The 25,539-nt window shown below is 40.1% G+C and overlaps 1 protein-coding gene across 9 annotated transcripts in view; it reads left to right on the top strand.

Annotated features, from left to right (window-relative positions):
- Window positions 1-23,955, top strand: part of ST7 (suppression of tumorigenicity 7) — a 333,226-nt gene extending 309,271 nt beyond the window's left edge. For 7 of the 9 annotated variants that reach the window (XM_081147743.1, XM_081147742.1, XM_081147750.1 and 4 more), the window contains 4 exons: window positions 3,180-3,330; window positions 12,863-12,955; window positions 15,685-15,824; window positions 23,635-23,955. In XM_081147743.1, the coding sequence (XP_081003869.1) occupies window positions 3,180-3,330; window positions 12,863-12,955; window positions 15,685-15,824; window positions 23,635-23,730 (480 nt within the window). In that variant the 3' untranslated portion in view covers window positions 23,731-23,955. The remainder of the gene's footprint in view (window positions 1-3,179; window positions 3,331-12,862; window positions 12,956-15,684; window positions 15,825-23,634) is intronic. The other 2 variants (XM_081147748.1, XM_081147744.1) reach the window with 1 other exon arrangement.
- The last annotated feature ends 1,584 nt before the right edge of the window (window positions 23,956-25,539 follow it).

The following is a 25,539-nucleotide window of genomic DNA, read 5'->3' as shown; positions in this document are numbered from 1 at the left end:
TACCTTTCTCACACTATTGCTTCTTTTTCTTAGAGCAGTCCTGTTAGAATTTCTTGCAATGCTGGTTTGGTGGTACTTAACTCTTTGAGCCTTTTTTTTTTTTTTCTGGGAAGCTCTTTATTTCACCTTCAATTTTAAATGATAGCCTTGCTGGATAAAGCAGTCTTGGTTGCATGTTCTTGCTTTTCATTACATTGAGAACTCCATGCCACTCCCTTCTTGCCTGAAGAGTTTCTGTTGAGAAATCAGCTGTTAGCCTTATGGGGGTTCCTTTGTAGGTCACTGCTTGTCTCTCTCTTGCAGCCCTTAATATTCTCTCTTTGTCCTTGACATTTGGTATTTTAATTACGATGTGTCTTGGAGTGGGTCTCTTTGAGTCCCTCTTGTTTGGAACCCTCTGTGCTTCCTGAACTTGTGTGGCTTTTTCCCTCGCCAGCCTTGGGAAGTTTTCTGTCATTACTTCCTCCACAGAGTTCTCTATCCCTTGCTCTCTTTCTTTCCCCTCTGGCACTCATATAATGTGAATGTTGTTTCACTTCATTGTTGACCCAAAGCTCCCTTAGACTGTCCTCATGCTTTTTTCCCCCCAATTTTATTTTTGTTTAAAATATTTTCTCCCCAGTAACCCATTCCATCCCATCCCTTCCCCCTCCCCAGTTCCTCTCCCCACCATTGTCCGTGTCCTTGGGTTGTGCATATATGCATATAAATTCTTTGGTTACTCTCTCCCCCTCCACCTACCCGCCCTCCTCCATCCCTCGGACATTCATCAGTCTCATCTATGCTTCCATGTCATTGTCCTCATGCTTTTTAAGTGTTTTTTCTTTTTGCTTCTTTCACTGAGTGATATTTTCTACCTTGCCTTCTAAGTCACTTATTCTATCCTCTCCTTCATTGAGCCTGCTTTTAATTCTTTGGGGTGTATTCTTGATATCAGATACAGCATTCTTTATTTCTATCTGATTTTTGTTTATGTTATGTATCTCTTTTTTCATGCTTTCCCTAAAGTCCTCAGTCTTATACTCTGTTGCCTTTTTTTATCATTAAGTTTCTTGAGCATCTTCATAATCAGTACTCTGAACTCTGTTTCTGATAGTTCGCTTAACTCCATCTCATCAAAGACTTTTTCTGGCATTTTCTTTTCTTTAATTTGGGGGTTGTTTCTTTGTCTCCCCATTTCAGTAGGTCTTAGTGTTTGTATCTATATGTTAGATATAGTTGCTGTCTCCCAGTCTTGTGGGGAGGGATTTTGTCTTGTGAGTCCAGTGGAGCCCAGAGGTGTGTTTTCCTTATATTTCTGATCTCTTTGCTCTAGGCATGTCCCTTTTGTGGGTGTCCCTTTTGTGGTTTCTTTATGTTCTCCTGTTATGCTTGGGTCTAGATTGTTGTTGACCAGTCCTTGGGAGGACTCTCCTTTCAGGTTGGCTAACTGTGTGTCTCAGCCCCAACCTCTCATCGTGTAAGCTGTTGTATGGGTGCTGGCAAGGCAGGACAATACACAACTAAACTTCCAGGAAACAATGGGTATCTTACAAAATATCTTGACAGTCACAGTGAAAACAACCCAAGTGAAAATAGAACTGGGAGAGTGAAGGAAGAACACACACACACACACACACGCAGCTTAAAAGAAAAGAGAGAAAGAAAAGTAACACTTAGAGAGAGACATGCATATTATTGTTAATAGTGATGAAAATTTAGAAAATAATAGTAAACTAAAATGTGAAAAATAGGAAGCTACTGGAGATAATAGAGGCAGAGAAAAGATTCTGAAAGAAGGGCCAGCAAAAAATTAAGGGAGAGAATAGGAATAGGATAATAGTTGAAAATGAGAAAATAAAGATACAATAAAGAGAATAAGAGAAACTAACAATCAAACAAAAAGACAGGAAGACAGAATGGAGGATAACAAAAGAATGACAGGAAAGAAGAAGAAGGAAAATGAAAAAAAAAAAAGTTATTCCAATGGATCGAGAGGAGAGAGAGAGATAAAGCCTGGACAGGGAAGGTCCTATAAGAGATTTGTAGGAAACTATAGAGAAAAGCAGTAATCTTGGTAATAATGATAAAGTCCTAGTCATTAAGCAGAGATATCAAGAAAGTCTTGATATTAGAATCAAGGATAAAACAAGTGGCTTTGTCTTTAAATCCCTAGTTGAAGGACTTCCATTCAGCTAGATTTCAGGTGGTTCTGAATGATGATTTTTCTGTAGTTTAGTTGTAATTTTGATGTTAATCTCCATTTTAAAGGCGATGTGTAGGTTGGTGTGATGATTGTTGGTGGTAGTAGTGTATGTGTATGTGTATGTGTGTTGAGGACAAATCTGGAAGGGAGGTAATGAGTAATGGAGCACAGGGAGAGCACCAAGCAGCAGAGAGAAATTAATGTTTTCAAATATAAATATCCTAAATTTGTTTCTTTTTCTGTTCTATACACACACACACAAAAACCCTACAAATGGATACTTAATTTTCTCTGAGCCTCCAGAATGAATATTCATTTTTCCCCCTGTATTCCCACCTCTTTTGTAGAAGATACGAATTAAGAGGTTTAAGCTGAGAACCCTCCAGTCTTTGTGAAAGGGCCTAAAAGAGCATTGTAGTTTGGTGTCTGTGCTGTTCCCCTCCCTTGGGTCTCCCTATGCTCTGACTGCCACCGCTCTTCCCTCTAGCATCCAAGCCATGATGGATGGCCCTTTTCATAGGACTAGGTCCTTCTCCTTGATAGATCTGTATAGAAAAAATAATGGGCAGTGCTAGTCAGTCTCAGGTCTCGCTAACACAGTTGGTTTAGTCTTATGACTACTTAACCTTCATGTGTCTGTTTTATATATTTTCATTCTGGTTACACATCCCTCCATCATTTTTCGGTAAAAATTATATCAAATTATTGTGTTGTCTAAATTTTCCTTTTTGCTGTTTGAGTCTATATTTATTTCTTTGATCATAATATCTTAGCCTGAAAGCCTCTGATCTTCACTGTAGTAAACTAGTATACAAGGCTAATATCTGTCAGCAAACATTGGATTGCTGGATGTTTTAGTAATTGCCTTCAAATGTAGTAACAAGGCTGCAGATTTTATGAGTAGTGGCTTTAGGGAAATCAACCTTTCTATTTTCAATATTGAATTCCAAATTACTGTGTATTAATACATCTGTCTCCTGCTTTTTTATTTCAGTACCTACTAGAAATGAAAAGCTTAATCCTACCCCCAGAACATATCCTGAAGAGAGGGGACAGTGAAGCAATAGCATATGCATTCTTTCATCTGGCACACTGGAAGAGGGTGGAAGGGGCTTTGAATCTTTTGCATTGTACATGGGAAGGCAGTAAGTAAATTTCTTTCTTTGAAACTTTTTTAAGAGTGTGAAAAGATGCTAAACCTTTTACCCTGATTGTCCATGATGAATAATGATTTACACAGCAATATCTGTTCCTCTCCATGATATTTCATCACTGTGAAATGATTAATTACTCAGCCTCTCCATTTCCTCGGTAGTGGTGGGTGCTACTGTGGTGGTGCCATCTCAGCAGCTCAACAGACCAGTTTCTACAACAGACAGGATGAACCTAGACGTCTCTGGCAGAGGAGCACTCTACGAACAGAAAACCGTCTTCGGAGACCTGGACAGCCCCTTAGCATTGTGGGAGTCTTTGGCTTGGGGTTAGGCCTTGTGCTGGGCTCACATTACCACTTCTAGATGGCCACTTCTGGATGGGTTGGCTAAAGAGTCACAGTTCTCCTTTCCTGGAGACAGGTGCCAAACACAAATGAGCAGCAGTCCTCCTTCAAAACAGAGCAGTGGCCATTGGGCCCTAGTGTCTGGTGGCAGGTTATGTTAGACAGCTGTAATATCTATTAGCTACCATCATTCTTTGCAAGGAGAAGAGGCTCTAATGGTGGGTGAGACATGCCCCCTGCCCTGGAGAAATGTCTTGTCTAGTTGAGAGTAGTAACCAGCAGCATGTAGCAGCTGCCCAGTGATTCTTCAGAAGGGAGAAGTCTTTGGAGTGGAGTGGTCATGTATAACCTTACAGATCACGATTTGAACCAAGCCTGGAAGAACTGAGACAGTATTAAAAGCAAGGACACTGGGAGAATGTAAATTAAGGAAAAGGCCCAAGACTGTGGATTATTGGACAGCACGTGTTCTGACACTCAGTTATCATTAATTTAAGCAAAACAAGTACAACATGTAGAATGAGTTTTTCCCCTCCTTTCCTGGGGAAACAAAACAAATACTAGAGTCTTCTGTTAATTTTTTCGTAGTTCATCCCCACTCTAATCAGCTTCATTAAACGAATGTCTCTTTAATCCTTTCACTCTGTTTATCTTAGTGGCTTCCATTTTCTTTTTTATAACCTGCGCCTCCCTTTTCCTGTCCTTCCCTAACCTAGCGGGAATCTAAATTGGTGCAGGAAGGGAGTTGGGATGGGGGCTGGGGAGGAGGGGCAGCCAAATGGGATGGAGTAAAAGTAAGTTGACAGCTGGGACTCAAGTTGATTGAAAGTCTTTTGTTTAGTTGTTTTGAAAATATTTCTTTCGAGAATTAACAGTGGGTCTACTTAAATAATTTACCATTTATAACATGAGGAATGTTGATTTGATCAGTGCTTCTACCCCCCACCCACTCTGTAAGTGCATTAACATATTCCAGGTGTCCTGGTCCTGGAATTTGGATGTGTTAGGACAGCACACTCTACTCAGGCATGTGTGGGCACATGTACAGTCCCCTCTGGCTTAAGCTTATCATTGTTACATTTAAGGTGTTCTACCCAGACAAGCAAAAGGAATTTTTATTTAAACATGATGGGGAAAACAAAACAAAAACAAAACCAGAAAAATCCCAGTAAGATTGAACACGAGAGGCCTCAGCTAGTTGTGGATAAATGCACAGATTGACTTACCAAATAAGGACATATTTATAGATTGGCATCTTGGAAACATAGTAATAAAAGCTTATCAATTGGATCCGATTGAAAAAAAAGTTACCAGTCCTATAGAAAGGATCAAAAAAGTTGGGCAGGGGCAAGAAGTGAGAAATAATAGCATAATTATAAAAAGAAATTCTATGAGAAATAACTGAAAATTGTTTGGAAATTAGTTACTCATATAATCGTTGAAGAATGGACAGATGCTTTGATCAACTGGAAGGACAATGAGATTTCAAGAAATGTGAAGTGACATAGAAGTGAGCTCCAAAAGCAAACAGGATGTTTGGGAAATGTAATCACTTCAGATTACATGGGCAGAGCACTTTATTAGAATTTTAAAAAGGAGATGAATTTTTAGACTTAAAACAGTATGGCAAGGCAACCAGAGACCTATAGGAAAGAGAAATTCTGCACTTGGTTCTTACTGATAAATAGGAACCACTCCAGGGAAGTTACACTGCTCTTCAGTTTTCAAAAAGAGATCCGTGAGAGTGCTTACCGGGTGCTAAATGCCTTGTGGAATACCAGGAGCCTTAAAGAGAGTTTTGTATAACTGGGTAATTCTTTGGAGGGTTTGCACATACATCATTTCATGTACTCTTCCTGATAATGTTCTGAGTTAGGTAGGACAGAGGTGTCCATCTCAGTTGTTCAAGGGAGGAACAGATTCATTGAGATGAATGACTTGTTGAATGTCGTGCAGCCATTGTTGGTGGAGCCAGGATGTAAACCCAAGTTCACTTTTTCTTCACTCCTCTTTTCTGTAATACCAGCTATTTAGGCCTTTCTTGAATAGAATAAGGCTAAGAGGATCAGTTATCTTTGAAACATTTGCTTGGAAGTCCTCAACTTTCACATCACTACTTATAGGCTGGAGTATACTTACCTCCCTTCCTGGTGTTTATAAAGTTAATCATTCTATATAAAACTGAATTTTTATTGTTGAATACTGACTTAAATTTTGTAAGTGTAGAATGAGCCCGTTTTTATAAAAAAATTAATTCTATGTGTAAACAAAGAGACTGGAAATAAATACATCTTTAAATGGATTTCAAGTGATTTTTTTTCCTTCATATTTGTACTTTTCAAATTTTCTACAAGCATATATATTTCCTACAAGCATAAATATGTGTATATATGGATGTGTATGTATATATACATAAATTTAGAAAAATAATCTTTCATTACAAACACTTTTGGTTCTTTTTGAAAACAAAGCTATAAATCTGTCATGCAATTTAGATGAAAGAATTGCCACTCCAACTTTAGACAATTGTGTGCAATCTTTTGCCATTTCTTCTAGATCAGTGCCCATTCAAAGTTAAATGGAATCATCAGAATTCTGGATTTTATTTTATTTTAATTTATTTTTTAGTGAGGTGTAATTGATATATAGCACATTAGTTTCAGGTATACAATGCAATGATTTGATATTTGTTTATATTTAAGATCTATTCTCTTAGTAACTTTCAAATATGCAATGTAGTATTAACTGTATCCACCATGCTATACATTATATCCACCATGCTATACATTATCTCACTTATTTACCTTGTAACTGAATGTTTTTACCTTTTGACCTCCTTCACCCATTTCACCCCCACTGCTCCTATGGCCGATCTGTCCTCTGTATTTATGATGAGCTCTGGATTTTAAATCAGAGGACTTGGATTAGAATTCTGACTTGCCTACTTACAGTGGTATTTACTTAACCAATTTTGGAGCATTATGAAGCACTGACGATATTGAAAGCCCCGGGTTGGTGGGCTTCAGCGCAGTTGCTCAAAGGATAGTTGTAGTACCTGAGCTGCTGCCTCTGCTTTCTGTGTTAGTGGGCCTGCCCTGGGCACTGGGGAGTGCCAGAGCGCAGGATGCTACACTTCCTGCAGCCTACCACATGGTGGCGCCTTTTGACATCTCCAGCCTCATAGTTCAGATTTTTCTCCTTTAAATCATGTTTTCCTTTCTGAAATTTTAGGGCATCCCCCAACTTCCTTCCAATGTCCCATTTTCATTAGAAATGGAATTCAGAGAGGAAGGTAACAGTATCTAATTTTACTACTTTCCACATTAAAAATGAGTATTCTTTTGGTCAATTTATTTTTTGGAGATTAAAAAAAATTATGTCAGAAGTGTTGTTTAGGAATGGAGGTTTATTTTGCTTTGCTCTTTAATGTGTTTTTTTTTAAATGTTGGAGCGTTAGTCATCTTGTGGGATTAAGTGAGTTTCCCAACAATCAGGCTGAAATAACTCAACATTTTTGATAAAACCCCCAAATCCAGCTGATGCATGGCAGAGATTGTTTGGGTTTGAAACATATGGTGGTTTAAAAAAAAAAAAAAGAGTCTTCAAACCACAAATACATCAGCATTTCAAAGGTTTCTAAAATGTTTGATTCATCACTGTCCCAGCCCCTGAAATTATACAATATGTTCCTTAAAGTCAGGATAATCAAGAAAGGAGAAAAGTTTTAATTTACAAGATTTAAAAATATATTTCTCAGTTCATTACACAGCTGCCACCTTATCTGAATTATACTTATTTTAAACACTGTAGGTTCTGGTTATCCTCATACACACCACACTCACACACATACACACCACTTGCAAGTATGAGTTGAATATAAAAAACATATATAAATGCAGGATTTCACTTGAACTGGGCCTTATTTACAATGGTATTGTGCGTTTGGGGCCCTATTTTAAATGGCACATTTTCTGTTTTACCTATATTAAATACTTATGTGGCCTTATCTCCCTCTTCCCTGCACCTTTTCAAGGTTGTTTTGGTTGCATTTATTTTATAAAGCAGGGTAGTCTGCTGACTTCAACTGTAAACTTTAAGATTTAATTTTCTAGTTCTATATATCAGAAGACTGGAATGCCATGGGGCACATTACTTAGCCTTTCTTTGTTTCCATTTATTCAACTTTACCAAGTAAGACTCTTTATTTTCTTTTTGGAGATTTTCCCCCCAAAGAATTCACTAAATAATGTATAAGATATGAAGGTGGTGTTTTTTAGGGGGACTAAGGCAGAATATTTCCTTTGAGAGGAGAAAATAGCCCATTGTTGAAGCATAGGATGAAATTCTGATTCTAATTTATTCTCTTTGAACCTAATGGTAAATGCTACTTGCTGTAAGATGTGGGCCTTCGGGCATTTCCTCTAACTAAACCTTTCCTCCAAAAGGCTGGCACCTTTTGGACTGCTAAGGAGAGATCCCCACCCCCACTGCACCACCCCATACATCTAAGGGTTTGTTTCTTGGGAGAAAGCAGTGGTCAGCTGAAGTTCCTGGTGATAGTTACCATTTACGAATAGTCAGTCTCCAGATCCTGGAAGATGCTTTCCCACCTTCTGCCCAGTGAGCCCAGCTTGCTCCTTTCTTTTATTCAGTCTTGGTGATTGACCACAATTTGGATCCACCTGAGTTTTTAAAAGGGAAATTCTGCTCTTTCTAATTGTGTATTAATTTGTTCATTCTTTTACTCAACAAAACTTTATTGAGTCCCTCTTTTGTGCCAGGCATTGTGTTGAGGATACCAAGATGGATTAGACTCTGAAATGCTTTGGGAGAAACGTATATGTGTATACATGTATACAGGTATACTCACATATACATATACATATACATATACATATACATATACATATACATATACATATACGTGTGTGTGTGTGTGTGTGTGTGTGTGTGTGTGTAAACAGTACTCTCATGGAAGTAGGATGCTAGGGTTACTAACAAGTTATGAATTTGCTGTAAAACTCTAGAATTTCTCTTCAGAATTAGAATGGAGCATCATTTAATCTAACCAAAGGAAACCGATTTTCTCAAGGCCATGTAACTAGATACTGAAAAAATGTGAATAAGAACCCAGGCTTTTGACTTCTGTACTTTCTTTGTTGTTGTGCCCAAATGTCTCACAAAAGACAGATAGCCTTCTTGGGCAGTTTCCTAGTGTTTTAATGATAATTTTCTATCATTTGTACTTCTAATTGTTTGCAAACAAGCAGCATTTTTATTTATAAGCTAGCATATGACCTAATATAGAGAATGTGAGCTTTTTAGGGTTAGTAGAAAGGGAGGGTAAAGAGAAAACTGACTTTTATTGAGCAGCCAGGCACTGTGTTCATTTACCCTTGACCTCGGCTGTCACATGTAGTCCCTTTAGGAGCCTTGTGAGGTCTGTGGTATTCTCATTTTTATAGACCAAGAGACTGGACACAGATTAATGACCCACCCAATGACATGCAGTTGTTAGCCTGGTCAAGTTCAACTCACCCTTTAGCTGTCACTTCCACTCCTCCTCCTCTAGATAAGCACAGCCCCATGGATCTCTCCTACCAGGAGCTGTCACAGTGGGAACTTTCAGATTATTGAGTTATTTTCATGATTATTGGGTCATCCATTTTCCGCCCTGGGTGGTAAGCTCTGTCAGTGCAGAGCCATGTGTGCTAGGCTCACTTTTCTATAGGAAGACACACACATGTTTAGGAGATAGAGCTGGGATTCAAATTCAGTTCTCACTTTTACAAGTAATCTGTCTGTATAAAGGTCTCTGAGATCCTCTCTGGAAAGACAGAGAGGCAAACAAAACATCAGACATTACCTTCTATCCTTGTCTGTATCGTGGGTAGGATGAGAAATCACTGGGAAAATCAGGTATGAGCTTGTTCACGTATCCGTCCTTTTGTCCACTCTTTGGTTCTGTTGATTTTTTTCTTCAGTATTGGTGGAGAGTGTCTGCTAAGCAGTGCACTTTATAGGCTCAGAGCCTAGAAAATGAGTCTGGTCAGGGATGGAAGGTGGCAGTGTAACACCTCAGACTTGACCATGGAGCACCTGACGTGTTCATTAACTGATTCCCCATCCATTTCACCCCTCACCAAGGTCATGGCAGAAATCGCAAGTAGGAAAGGAAACACACACATGTCATTTGTGTGCCATGTAGTAACACGGAGTTGCCTAGCTTTTTTGTTTTGTTTTTAAACAAATACATGTTATCTTTAGTTGCTTGGAAATACATGTTTTCTCAGAAAAGATTTTTAGGAGGTTTGTGATCACTCATGAAATAGATCAAATTCATAAAATAGATCAAATCACCCTTTTTACATTCTTTTTTTTATATTTTTTTTATTGATTTCAGAGAGGAGGGGAGAGGGAGAGAGAGATTGAAACATCATTGATGAGAGAGACACTGATTGTCTGCCTCCTGTATGCCCCTCACTGGGGATTGAGGCCAAAATCGGGCATGTGCCCTGACCAGGAATCAAACCATGACCTCCTGGTTCATGGGTCGAAGCTCAACTACTGAGCCACACCAGCTGAGCAACCCTTTTTCCTATTTACAATGCCAAATCAGTGTGTTAATATTTGTTCTTGCAAAATTTCTAGACATTTAGTTAAAGTCACAAGGTTCTCATGGAGCAGTTACATACACACTTTTCGGGGAAAGGGACCAGGAGGTGGGAGGTGAAGCTGACAAGGCATGAGCAGCGCCTCTTCCCTCTCTCCAGACTAACACTGCTTATCTCACACTTTACTGACCCTGCATGGCAGGGTGGCTGAAGGATAGAATTATACAAACAGAAATTGTATTTGCTTTTGTTCAGTGAAGCCAAAAGCCTTAATATTATTTTATGAACTCAGTGTAGGTAACAATTGACATGAGAAAGAGAGCAATTTTAAAGAATGCCTTAATACACATGTTTACAATCATGAGGGTAGAGGGAGACAATGCAAGGTGTGTGTGTGTGTGTGTGTGTGTGTGTGTGTGTGTGTGTTCTTTTTTAAGTTGTGTGTAATCAATGTCTCTACCCTCTCCAAAAAGACCAGAACTGATTAGAAGAAAAATGCTAACTTGATGCACAAAATTCAGAATGCATGCTAAATAGTGGAGTGAAAAAAACATTTGGCATCTGACTGAAAAGATACCAACTAACCATTTGATTTCCATGGTTGAACACTCTCAAGATCTTGCATTCCTATATTTCATTTTAAAAATTGCTCCCTGACATGCAAACTGGATTCAAATTTTGAATAAAATCTAGCATTCAAATTTATAGCCACTTTGAAAACTGAGGGTTTATTTATATCATATAAACCTGAACAGATTCTTAACTGTAGCATCCCAGTTGCACATGGAGAATCTGGATTTCAAAAAAAGAAAAAGAAAAACTTCCGCACACATTTTTCTGCATATTTGGGATGTTTTTAGAGGAGCCATCATTTATGGAAAATGGTATTAAAATCCTGCCATATCTCAGTTTAAATTTAAATGCACCACCTCCCAGAAAAGATTATAGTGTATTCTACAAAGTCACTAAAAGGGCTTTTTTGGTTTTTTTCCTTCTCTTGCAAGCTTAGTTCTATTGAGAGAGATGCGATTTCTTAGAGTGATCTTTGTGTGTTAACAACCTGTGTGGAGAGCTCTCTCTTGGCTGGTTGTAGCGGGCAAAAGTCATCTTTGTTTGCATGAAAGTTAAGGTCTGATTGAACTAGGGTGAGCCTTTCATTTTAAGAACATTTAAAGACTGGGGTGTTTTTAATGTTTTAATCTCTGTGTAAGAGGTTTCTGTTATGAGAGGAAAATTGATAACATTTTTAACTCAGCAAACTGCCAGCAAACTGGCTCTGCTCTAATCCCACGTTTATAGTGATTTATATTCTCCGTGGCAATGTGCTGTAACCTCAGAGTGATACCACTGTGGTGTAGATTGACTGCATTCCAAATGCTGGAATCACATACATAATGTTTTTACTTTTAAATAATATTCAGACACCAGAATAAATACCATATGTGCACTGATGCTGGTTACAATGGAACCTTGTCATTTCTTGTGAGGGAGACATTCTTTGTTTCTGATTCCTGTTTCAAATAAGTATGCAAAAGATAAATATGTACATTGACAGCATTTTGAGAAGGTTTAGGTAATCACACAGCTAAGGATGTAGCTACAATCCTTGAAATGTTGCATTAAAACTAAAAAGAATCCTGTGTCACCACCACCCCTCTTTGACACATATGAAGGCAAGGATTGATATCTAACATTTCCCAGTGTAGGGTTCAGTTTTTATATTTTATATCTACATCATGCTGTAGTTAAAGGACATCTGTTGAAGAAAAATCACCTCCATGAGCACTGTTCATAGGAACAGTGAGACTAACATGCTGATGACATTGTAATAGGGAGAGTAACACATGTGATAATGGGAAGGGATAGATTGATTGGAAAGCCATAATTCAATGTGAGACCTAATGTTATCTGATACCACAAAAGCAGAATTTAGGTGGCCTGACATCAAAATACAGATAATCAATCTCTCCTGATTCATTTTTCCCACATGATATTGAAGACTTAAATGTTTCATAAAGTTTAGAAATACCTCCCAAGTCATGCATTTTTAGATTTTGTTTTTATCCATCTTGGTTGTAATTCTAATCCACCTAGACATATTTTTAAAGTAGACATGGTAGAATGCCTTTCATATTTGTACATCTGTAACAGGCTCCAAGTCAATCCACATTTCTTCTTGGAGAAGTGTTTCAATCCAGGTTTGCACTATTCCCATCACTTGAGCTATATTGAATTAGTGCTTTTGACATTTTAATAATATTTTGTAGATGAGGAAATTCTGGGCATTGGAATTGATGGCTTCCCTACTCCTCTGCACCCCTATCCCCACCCAGTTTTGTGAGGTTTGCCCAGAATATATAGTGTGAGATTAATGTGTGAGTCATACATCATAATGCACCTCTGACAGTTTATCTGGCACATGACTCAGAGTTTGGGGAAGTCTTGCATTCTGGGAGTTATTTGTAGAAGTGTTCCCCGTCATAAAAATGCTCAAAAAGCCCTTTTTGAAGTTGAGAAGTTATGAGACAGATATTGAACCTCTAACATATTATCTCTCCTTTTCAGCGTTTCGGATGATCCCTTATCCCTTAGAGAAGGGGCATCTTTTTTATCCTTACCCGATCTGTACAGAAACAGCAGACCGAGAACTGCTCCCGTGTAAGTCTCACCCCTCTATGTGGTCTTCAGCCAGTGAGGGGAGTGTGCCCGAGAGGGGATAGGGAGAGTTGGGATGATAAATGTTTATAATGTTCCTTGTCTTTTATTACTCTTCTCCCAGCCCCTGTCCTTATTTGATAGCATATGCATTAAAATGGGTTATGTGAGTGGGTTTGGTTTCCTGCTCCTCCAAATTTCTTCAGATTTGTCAAAGGGTAAGACCCCAGAGGATTGAAATTTAGATCAAGAGGCATCATGTTGGTCTGAGCACAGAGACCTCTAGTTTGGGGCTAATGTTGAGTGGGCTGGTCCAGTGTGCAGAGTGCTGCCTGGGCTTTCCTCTGGTCACATGACTGAAGTTTGTAGAGGAAGCACTTACTTCAGAGGGAGCTGCAAATGAGTCACTGATGGGAGGGCAGCACCAGGACCCTGGCATCTTTGCCAGAGGTGGAGTCATGGGACGGGGCGGGCGTGCTCTCTGTGGTGATGCAATGCTCTTGGCCAGAAGGATTTCCCGTGAGCATCTCGGGGTTGCATGTAGTGAGTTGGTGTACCATGTGCAGAGCACACGTGCAGCCTCAGCACTGTATATAGCACAAAGAGGGGGACTCTGCCCTCAAGTGCTGGACGAGCTAGCAGTCTGGCCCATACCACGTGTGGAAAGTATGATTTGGTTTACTGTAATACAACATTGTTTTGACAATTCTGGCTAACTAGTTATTATCAAATCATACTGTGCATGAGGATCATGTCCAGGCTCTTCATGTGGCCCTGACTTAGGACATATTTTTCTCCCTCAGATAATGAGCTCCAAATTTTGGCTATTCCCTCTTTCCCATCCTCTCTCCTGCCACCCGCTCCCTTTTACTAGCCCCATTTATATCATACCTCATAACTGAAACATATTTAAATACGTTGCCCAGAGGAATAGTGTAACTTTGGAGCCCTGAGTGCGTAGTAAATTGTCCAACACCAGCATTATTGAGCCAGTCATAAATCTCCGACATGGTTGGGTCTGGGTGCAAAACGAATCAACATCTTAAATTGAAGTAGCAGGAGGTGGCTCACTTGTTTCCTTGCGAGCCAGCCCCAGTGTGAGCTTTGTTACTTAGGGAACTGGGAGATCTCAGTGACCTGCTGTTCCTCACTGTTCGAGTTTGATTGTGAAAAAGGTCTGGTGTCTCACACTACATTAGGTTTGATTTCAGAAATCCCTGTTATGGGCCCATACTTTACCTTTTGACTCCCCCTTCAGGGAGATTCTTGTTAAAGTTTCAGCTTTCTGGTATGATAGACAGTTTTCTGAAAAGTACACTATTTTAAATGTTTTAGTTGAATCCAATTACGTTTCCATGGGGATAGAGTCACTATTACAACAAGATTACAGTTCTTAAAAGAAACTTTACAAGAGTAAACTTTATAAGCCTGAAAGAGAAAATTATGGCTCACATTTATTTAATTGAATGCAGTGGTTCAAGTCTGGGCTCCCCTCAAAATTTTTAGGGGGTTAGGTTTTGAGAGTGGGGATAGGGAGAAGGTCAGTTGTTTTAAATGCTACCCACATTTTGTACATTAAGTGTTGCTGTTGCCACAGTGTCCCTGAGTACACCTCCACCCCATGTTTGAATCCTAGCAGGTTGACTTCCCTGGATTCAAGTGTGTGTGGTTGGTTGCGCTTTGTCCCTTTCTCACTCCCAGCTCCTCTCACCCTCTGTTTCAGCAGAGTGGATTACTGTTTAGGGATCTAAGTAATGAGAGCCCAGTAGTCCAAGAAAGACCTTTTACATCTGGGATTTGCTGAGGAAAGTGGAGCACTTGGATCCTTCTGGTTCAAGTGATAATATTGCTCACATGCAGTTTCACTGCTTCCCTCTACCAGGGCCTCGGGCAACTGGTGCTTTTCTCTCTGGCAGGACAGCCCCTACCTCCCTGGTCAGCACCCATACCCACCGAGGTCACAGGCAGCAGGGGAGTTAATTTTCTCAGCTTTTGTGGCACAGTTCTTTGGTTTCCCCAAATCCAACATTTGAAATTTAAAAGTTATAGAAGGTGCTCTAAAGAGTGCCAGTTATTTATTTATTTTGATGGTGGTTGGAAGTATATTTGTCATCAAGCATCTCCTACAATTGTGCCAGGTGACCCTCGAAGCCTTTGTCTCAAAGCCCTGCAGATTGAATCGGCCAGCAAGAGGTCCTTGCTGAATGTCTCTCTATCTGGGTGGCACCTCCATCAACATACCTAGAGTGCACCAGGAAAAAATACAAGATAAACTAATATTGCTGCATTTAATGATTAAAAATTGAAGGTGAAAATCTAGATACAGGATTTTTTTTCAGTATACTTGACTTTGGATTTTCCAGGTTTTATGCAATGAACGTGTTTTATAATTTGAATAAATCTTTGCTTCATTTATGTTTGCTTTTGAGAAAGGAATATTATATATTAGGCATAGATAGATAGAAGTACTGTCCCTGCCCATGAATGTGTGACATCCCCAAATGAGCTCTATCATGCTTCTAGATCGCTGAAGGTTGAACATGAATTTGGGGAAAGCAGTTAGGCAGCCAAAGGCTAGCTCTGATGTTGACTGTGGTTTGTTCAAGAGTCCTGCCTTTTTCATTTGCAACAGGCTTCAACCAAAGCTCTGAAGAGTCCATTCCACATATAGAAATTCACTGAGAATGCATTTTGTTCCAGCCCTGATATTTCCCTTCTGATCTTCTCTACAGCTTTCCATGAAGTCTCAGTTTACCCAAAGAAGGAGCTTCCCTTCTTTATTCTCTTTACTGCTGGATTGTGTTCCTTCACAGCCATGCTGGCCCTCCTTACACATCAGTTCCCAGAACTTATGGGGGTCTTCGCAAAAGCTGTGAGTATTTGCCAAGAGGGAGGCCTCAGGGAAGGGGCAGGAAAAGCAAGAGAAGCAACATAAGAGAAATGGGAAAGTATTGTGTAGAAATGGATATGCCTGTATTGATCATTTGCTCACTGTTTAATTTTCCTTATCAGCGGAATCAAAGGGTTGAGGGGTCAAATGAGGAAGTGTAGATTGTTTGCTAATGCGTGCCTTGCCTGGTTTCATACACAAGAAATTCTCAGCAGTTCCCCTCAAATGCATAAGGTCAAAAAGGATTAAATAATTAGCAAATGAAAAATATGTGGGAGATTATTCAGTTTTCTATAAATTGAATGACATTATTTCCAATCGTTAGATATTGTGGGTCTTTTTTCAAGAACAGTGAGATTTACATTTTCAAAGGTAGTTTAAATTTTAAAAATTGTAATGGTTACAAACATTTCACTTGTTTAGGGAATGAACTGAGGGGGTGTGAAGGGCTTGTAGTAGTAAGAAGTATACACATGACACTTAGAAATATGGAAACCCACTAAGAGCCTCTAAGGAAGGTTGTGGAGAGAAGCTTTAATCAGAAAAGCCATGTGCATTGAAAATCAAGAACCATTGCTTCCTTGTTGAAAACTGGCCATTTCAACCTACACATACAGTGAGGGTAAGTTTACTAATTTTGCCACAGATGAGTTTCAAACAGAAGAAATAAGGAAAAGCATATCCATTGTTTTTCTGGAACTCCATTCTGATTTCAAGGCGAGTGGAGTCAGGAAGAATGATTTTTAACTTGGCTGGGTTGATGTCATCCCTTTTCAATGATTGACATTTTCTGCTTGGCAGAGTTCAGGGGCTGAAATTGCAAGAGTATTTTCATACGTGTTGAAGATGAAATGGAAATCCCACCAGCACCTCAATCTCAGCATTTCCAAAACTGAACTCATCACCCTTCTTCCCACCACCAAAATCGCTCTCCTCCTGTATTCCTGACCTCCACCAGTGGCACTAAGTTACTCAGGCCAGAACCTCAGCAGCCCTCCTGAGCTCTTCCTTTCTTAACTTCCCACATCCCATGTGTCTCAACCTCCAAAATCTGTTGGGTGTAACCTCCTAAGCCACTAGACATTCAGTCAATGTAATTCACATCTTCCTCTCCTCCTCCTGCCACGACCTCTCTTGGTTTAGGTCTTCATTATTTCTTGCTTGGAATCCTACAGAAGTCTTAACTGGTCTCCTTGCTTCCAGTCTTATCCTTTGTCAGTCTTTCTTTCATACTGACACAGAAATGATCTTCCTAAATTGCAAGTCTGAGCATTCCTTGCTTGAATTTCTCCAATGGTTTCCCACCATCTTCAAGATAAAGTACCAGCTCTTTTGCATGGCATGCAAGGTCCTTTATGATCTGGCCCTTGTTTGCCTCTCCAACCTCATCTCTCCCAACTCTTGTGCAGACACTGCTCTTGGGACATAGTGAATTACTCATCCTTCCCAGATGCACCGGGGTCTTATACACCTCTGTACCTTCGCATGTGCTATTTTCTCTGCATGGAATGCTCTTTTCCATCATTATCCCCACTTTGTCCACCCTACTAATGCCTCTTTATTCTCTTGTACTCAGCTTTCTTTCTAAGTTTCTCCTACACAGAGTTAGATATCCCCTCTGTGATCCCACAGTATTCTGTGAATATATTATCACATTTATTGTAATATTATATAATATTTGAAAACTTGTCCCCCTTTTAGAATGGGAGCTCCTTGAGAGCAGGACTGCCTTTCTCATCTCTGTATCCCCAAAGCTTAGCACAGTGCCTTGCACATAGTAGGTTTCCAATAAATGATTATTAAATCAATAGATGGTAGTGGTTTCTGCAGAAAGAATCAATGTAAAAATCAGATACAGCCTAGAATTTCTTCTCTTCTTTTATACTTACAATTGTAGACTCTTAGAGTTGAAAGGGACCTTAAACAAATTGCTTTCAATAAGAACATGATGGAGATAATCTAGACTCATCTTGAATACTGTCAGCAATGGGGAGCTCACCTATTCAACATCAAACTACATTTTATTGTTGGGTCACTTAGAACTTTTCTTTATACTGATAAAATTTATCCCTTTAATTTCCACTCTTGTTCCTGTTCTACCCTCCAAAACTATAGTAAACAAGCCTATTTTCTCTTGCAAATTCTTAAGTCAGCTAATACATTGATGGCCACCTCTAACTTCTGATTCCCTACCTCCTCTTTTCTCCAGGCTGAGTACCTTAAATTTCCTTATGTCTTCTCTACATGGCATGATTTCTGCACCCCATAAAAATATATTTACATTAGACAATTGCTGTCCCTCCTATGTTCATACTCAAACATTTTTAAGGCATATTTGTAAAAGTATGTTATTGGCCCCATATTCTTCTTTAAACTAAAAAATAGTACTTGATGGGAGTTTGGGATCAGAACAGAGGTTCTCAGCCTCTAGTGTGCTGAGAAAATTCACCTGGCCCCACCACCAGAAATTCAGAATCGTGAGTGTTAGCACCCAGGAATCTGTTTTTAACAAGGACCCCAGAAGATTGAGGACAGCGATTGAGGACCACATTTCCTTTCAAGAAGGTTTACAGGTGTGTGGTGTGCTGTCAGAGTTGTTGAGGTGAACACTTTCCAGGAATCAGTGGTTTCACCCTGGCTGCACCCTGGAACCAACTAGGGAGATTAACAGTTACAGATGCCTTCCCCCCAGCAATCCCCAAGGGAGTCTCACTTGATTGGTCTGGGATGCAGCATGGGCATCTGAGTTTTCAGACACTCCCTAGGTGATTCCAGAATGGAACCAGGGCTGTGAGAAACACTGCATTGAATGAAAGGACTAATCTCCTGAAACTGCTTTAAGGAGGATGGGATTGAGAGGATGGGGAAATAGTAAATAGAATAAGACCGAGTGTTCTCTAGGAAAGGCTGTGCAGCCTCCCAAGTATGAGACGTGTTCATTACGAATTTTAGAGAAAGAGGCACTCTCTTTATTCAATGTTCCCAGGTTTTGGTTTTGAGTCTCAGATCAAATGACTGAATAAAATGTAAATTTGCCATTGCTGGGCTCATATTTTATACTCTACCAGGGTGTGGTCATTTGTTCCACTACTTGTAATTTTCAAATGTGATTTAGATAAATTTGCTCTTAAACCTCTGTCTGGAGGATCACATTCATCTTGCCCTTCATTAAGGTTTAAGTTTCCAAAGTGTCTGGAGAGACATCATGAGGAAGGAAGATGGATGGCCTGGGAGAGATGAACCGCACCCTCCCCCTCCCCCTCCCCCTCCCCCTCCCCCTCCTCCTCCTCCTCCCCACCAAGCCACCCCCATAGTCTTCTCCACATTTTCACCCTTGTCACTTCATAGGGCCCCTTAGAAGCCTGCAGGTTATCAAAGCTGCCCTATAGGCTTCCTGTAACCATTTGCAGCTTATGAAACTGACTTTCTCAGCCTTCACCCGAGATATGTCCCTGGGATAATGACTTTTAGTAGATGCAGAGATTGCACTGCCACCCCAGGCCACATGCAGCTTGGGGACTCTGCAGCGTGTTTACATGTTGATGGGCAGCCAGTAAGGAAGCCCAGCCAAGTGTGAGCCACTGGAAATAGTGAATGAGAAGCTTCAGCTGGCTTCTCTTATCTAATCTACCTCAATGACTTGAGACTAACTCCTCCTAGAATGTTTGGTTACCAAGATAAGGTTGCTCATATAAATAAGTTATGTTCCAAACCCAACCCCTGTCAAAGTGTGGGGAGGTCAGCATTCTGACCCCTTCTGCTTTCAAGGACCTTGTCTTTACTCCTGTAGTCTTTCTCCTTCCTTCCCTGAGACGGAGCCCGCTAACTTCTGACTCTCGTCTTCACTTATAAGCCCTGACCTCTTTGAAGTCTGATATGGATTACAGTGAAATGTCAGTTGTCTGATTGCAATGGGGCACCTGGAATTTATTCAGATAAGCAGTGGCGTTTCTAATTAACTAAGCATGTTGAGAGCCAAGACCTTGTTCTAAATAATGATGTTTCAGGAAAAGGAGGATCAGGCGATTGAAATGTCACTCTCTCTTTTTTATTAGTTCAGTTGCTTTTTCTCACCACAAGCACTGATTGAATCATAGTGCGTTTTGGACCATGTATCTCTGCCCTCTGGACAGAAGTTTTGGACACTGAAAAGAGATGAGCTGTTCCAGGGTTGCCTGATGTTGCTCATTCAGACTGAACTCTTCAGGCAATTAATTTCCCAAGTCTATGATCAAAACCACTGTTCCTTTATGTGCACTGGTTGTTTTCCTGGCCTGGAAAAAAAAAAAGACTGATTTTCAAACATGCAAAGAAATATAAATAAGCATCCCAAGCAAGGCAGGTTCTACCAAACCTTTTTTTTTTTTTTTTTTTTTAATGCCTCCAATGAAAGCTGCTGACCTTTATTTTGTTCCTAAATGAAAGGGCTCAGCAGCATCTCCCTGTGGGTGAGGTATGAGAAGGAAGATGGGGGGCAGGGTGCTAAGGAGGAGAATAGCTTAGTAATTAAACACATCATAACTGGGTGCTGTGAGAGAATTAGGATCTCTGGGGGAAGTTTCAAGGGATTCTTTTCTTAATTTCCCCAGGATGGAACATTCTAGATGTGAGGGAGAGCAGTAAATTATCATATACATTAGAGGTAGGGGGACTTAAATCTCTTGTGGAACGTTGGTGAGAAGGCAGGTATAGTCTGGGAGGCAGGCCACATTGTGTCTTGCTGAGCCTTTCGGGAAGAGGGGCAATTATGGACATCACACAGGGAGAGAGGCTCACCTCTTGATTTCCAGAGGCCTTACCTTTTGCACTTGTTATCTATCAGGTCAGTGCCCAAAACAAAGCAAACAAACAAACAGGGCTTTATTTCTTTTTCTTTTTAAAAAAAATGTCTTTATTGATTTCAGAGAGAGGAAGGAAGAGGGAGAGAGAGCTAGAAACATCAGTGATGAGAGAGCCATTGACTGGCTGCCTCCTGCACGGCCCCCCACGGGGGATTGAACCCACAACCGGGGCATGTGCCCCAACAGGGAACTGAACCGCATTCTCCTGCATCCTAGGTTGATGCCACAGTCTAGGCAACAGCACTTTATTTTGAAACAACTTTATGACAACATCCCCACTCATTCTGCTGCCCAAGATGAGGCTCCCTAATACCTCCATGTTATAGTGCATGAAACAGCCCAGAGTAAGACATTGAGTGATTCCTTTCCTCTAACTGCACTGGCTCACGCTAATACTTCAGTAGTCCTTCCCCCCTCCATCACAAATTCAGCAGTTCTGTATCTGTTTTTGGTCAAGTCTTTAGGATATGGCAATATCACCTGTTCGCTGAGCCCCATCTTCCAACCCCTGTCAGAATCTCTGTTTTTTCCAGACCACGTTAGCACCTAGTTCCTCTTTATGTAATTAAGTATTTTAGGCAAATGCTATGATTTATGAAGCATGGTGGTCTCTGAACACAAAAATAAGTAAAAAAATGTATGTCTTTTTAATTTTATGTTATCATGTTAGGTTAATGCAATCAGTAGACTTGTTCCATATTATCCTCTCATAACCAGGATTTTACAGACTCTTTTAGAGGAAGTAATTACTCGTTTCTGGGCCAGATATATCCCATGACACCTTACAACTACATTCAACTCTAAACTGAAAAGGGTAGGCATAGGCAGTCCATTCTGTAGAATGAGCATCTCAAGAGGTTCTGTGCATGCAAAGGATAACTTCAGAAGTTTACTGGAAATTGCTATATATCTAACATGCACTTGAGGAAAGAAAGAGCCATCCATCTTTGTGCAAGTACTAACATTGCTGCCTATTTCTTAACTACAAATCCAGCCTAGCTTTAAGGCCCTCTTTAGCATCCTTCTAGTTACCTTTTATTTTTTTAAGTAAAATATTTCTTTTTCTGCAACTCAAGAAAATTTTGCCATACAATTTTTTTCATGGCTGCTTTACTTATTTTTATTTTTTAAATTTACCTTTACTGTTGAAAATATTACAGATGTTCCCCTTTTCCCCCCATTGACCCCCCTTGCCCGCCCCGCCCCCCTCAGGCCTTCTAGTTACTTTTAAACTCTACCTGTAACTCTTCCAGCTAAGCTAAACTATTTACTGTCTTCTGGTCCTACCAGTTGTTTTCCCATTTCTCTTCCAATTGGTTATTGAGCCTGGAGGGCCCACCTGGTCATATTTCTTTCCTTATCATCCTTACCCCATCTCTGTCTTCTGATATCCAACCATTCATTGGAGTCTATTTCAGTTGCCTCACTTTAAGTTTTTCCCGATCCTTTCAACAGAAAGGATTCTCTCCCTTTTCTGAATCTTCCTGATGCTTCTATTCTGTCATGGTCTATCTGATATTATTACTTTGCTGTGTACAGGTCTTAGTGCCTCCTCCTCCCAACTCTAGGCTTTGAGGTTTCTGACCGTGGGAGTTTTGTCCTAGACTTCTTTATATCTCACTGAGTACTTAAGTGCCTTGCTGAGTAAATATATTTAATTGATGTAACAGATACAGCACAGAGAAAGACTCCTAAGTTTCCTTTACATCCTCACACTTGATGATCGAGCTGTAATGTGTTATGGGCCTTCTCTGTTTGTATTCTACTGGTTCTTTTAAAAAACAAGGAGGAAAGATTCTGAGGTCATATGAATTTGGGAAACTTCCTACCATACCCTTTCTTGGACTCACAGTCCATAGAACATATGACCAGTAGAGAAGCCTGTTTTAACTTCATTAACTTAGGTCATTTTCTTACCTAAGAACTATGTTTCCCCTCTGCTTATATACTCACAGCCTACACTACACCTCTATGGGAAATTCTTGGTAGTATAGACAGTGATGTGCTATGGACAAGGGATTAGGACAAAGGACTCCACAGAACTCAAAGCAGGTATTGAACCCTAGTAAGGGTGATACCGTGGTTCTGAAGAGAGAGACAGAGGGCAAAGAAACCATCCAAATGCCCCTCTCTTGCTTGGATGGATTAGGGCCCCTCTTCTGCCAAATATTGGATGGTTTGTGAAGTGAAGCTGATTCTTCACAAGATCATAATCAGAACAGTTTTGAGATTATGTTAAATGAGTCTCAGGCGAAGCACTTGGGTTTCTTTAAAGGCACAGTTAATGTGCTAAATTATTCTTGACATGTAAAGCAGAAAGGAGTTTAGTAACCAAAGGAAATAGGTCCAAAGATCTCAGAGCAGCACCTCTTCAACAAGGATATGTCATCCGAGGACTGGCCAGTTGGCTGCCCTCCCGCAGGCTCCCATGATGCACACCACTAAGCAAGTAGTTCAGAAATGAGCATGGGCTGCAGAAGTGTTTGGGAGACTAGGATCCCAAAGCAGTTCACAACCATACAACAAACTTGACTTTTAAAAATTCCTTTTTTTATTTAGTGAGTTCTGTAACCAGCTAGGTAAGCAGGTGGCCACCATTTTAAACTTGTCACCATTTTTTAACTCTTTTGCCCACTTGCTAGCTATCTGTCAATCTCTTTTGGTGGTCATCTGCATGGGCAGCTAGGAAATCCTGAAGGCTAATTGGAAGGCTAATTGGAAGGCCTCAGATTGTGGGGCAGCTATCAAAGGGGACACTGCTCCCCTTTATCTCTCAGAGCTAGGGGGTGGGGACTGGAATGTAGGTTTCCTGTAAACATAAATGTGAAAGTTGTAGCCCTTTGAGACTTTAGATGCAGAAACTTTAAATGCAGGCATGGGTTGGAGAGGTTTATTTTATAATCTTGAATGAAATCTCTTCTGACATCTGTGCCTTTCTGGTTTCTTTGCAGTTTCTCAGCACTTTGTTTGCCCCCTTAAACTTTGTCATGGATAAAGTGGAAAGCATCCTCCCATCCAGTCTGTGGCACCAGCTGACTCGAATCTAGGGAACCCAGTGGGCTGCCACCATCTTTTCCATGCCGATTCCTCCCAGAGCACAAGAAAGCATGACTTTGAAAAAGGGAAGCCATTCTGAGATTTTTAAAATTTGTGGGTTGTCTGTTCCATATTAAAAGCTGTTTTTGTTGTACAAAATTTATTGATGTTTATTTCTGTTATTTCCTTCAAAAAAGAAAAAAGTCAAAAATAAACTTTCGTGTATTGCAGTAACTAATTGTGACCTTCCTATGTCTTCCAACCCTAAAAGTTTTTGTATACCCAGTAAACCTATGGTTTTACATAAATTTATTAGGGACCCAGTGGTTTTCTTTGCTCATGGAACTCAGCAGGCCCTTAGAATTCCTACAGTCAGTAGCTTGGAAAATGGAATCTCTTTGGGTCAAGTGTACCATATTTTTGAGCCCCAAACTGAGTGTTCTCATGGGCCAAATACACAAAAATAGCTTTCAAAATGAATGATAGGAAGTGTGAATGAAATGACACGTATACACCATAATAGTTTGTTACAGCTCAGAGACTCCACTCATTGACTGGAATTCAACACTTCAGTTCTAGGAATCATTTTGATTTTGCTTTCTGCCTACTTGTGAGAAGAAAACTTTTGATGAGGAGCTATAGACTCAACAGTTTGTTGTAGAACCTGACCACTTCACCAACATTGCCATTTTTAAATGTTTTCTCAGAAGAGTACTTTTTTTATGTCATGTGTACATCATTTAGAATATGAGCATTCTTTGAGTATTTTAGTGATCACTTGTCCTCACCACCTGTAAAAGCTTTCTACATGATTCACACCTGCTGAGCATCTGGCTTTACTTAAGCAAAAGAAGAAGAAGAATCAACCTTGAATCATCTATTGAAAGTGGAAAGTACCTCTTTTAAAAATCTCAATCCAGTGCTTTAAAAGGAGGTGGGGGTGGGGATTGTCCTTTACATAGTTTGTTTTCCTTTTTATTTAGAATCCTGAGTCTTTCCCCAGGAGCCTTAAAAGAGCAGCATGTGGGGAAAGCAGCACACCACATCTCCTTCACCGCTGGACTTCCTGCAGGCTCCTGGTCTTCATCCCAGAGCAAAGTCAAATGTGCAGGTAATGTTTAGATGTCCAAGGGTGGTTCATGCTTTTGTCAAGCTTTTCTTTGTACCCGTTTTGTGCAGAGCCCTGATGGGGACATACAGCTGCCTCCTGCCCTCTTGGAGGAGGTTGAACTCCTATATTCACACCAGTAGGGTTGCTCTTGAGGGAAGGGGCCATGTCTGCCTTGTTTGCCTCTTTACCACTTATTACTCCAACACAACCCTTGACCTAGAATGGGTGCTCAAATGATTCATTGAATTGATGTAATACATGACAGGTACAAGTAAACTTTTGTTCATGTTCATAGGAGAGATTGTTTCTAGCAGAGAAGGAACAGGGAAGGCACAGAATTGTAATTTTGAGCTGGAAGAATAGTTATTAATACAGTTATTTGATTTAATAGATGAGGAAACCAGAGTCCTTAGTGATTTTAACCTGTCTGAGTTGGGGGCTCTAGATTGTGGCAAGACTTTAAAGAAATGTGCAAGAGCCTCTAGGCAATGGCAAGTGGAAATGTCCCAATGCAAGTACATGTTAGGAACCCTGGTTCCAGGAAATGCAGTAAAGAAATGTAACAAAAGGATTCAAAAGCACCATGTAAATTTAATAGGACTTTAGAGCAGTTTCATGAAGAAGGGAGGCAGAAGTTAGACTTTGAGGTGTAAAGGGAGTGAATGGGAGAGGTGAAGGTGGAGAAAGATGATGACGGAATGAAGGAGCA

This window comes from Miniopterus schreibersii, assembly GCF_964146895.1.
Source record: "Miniopterus schreibersii genome assembly, chromosome: 9".
Classification (NCBI taxonomy): domain Eukaryota; kingdom Metazoa; phylum Chordata; class Mammalia; order Chiroptera; family Miniopteridae; genus Miniopterus; species Miniopterus schreibersii.
The sequence above is the reverse complement of the archived record's forward strand: the minus strand, read 5'-3'. Positions and strand labels throughout refer to the sequence as shown.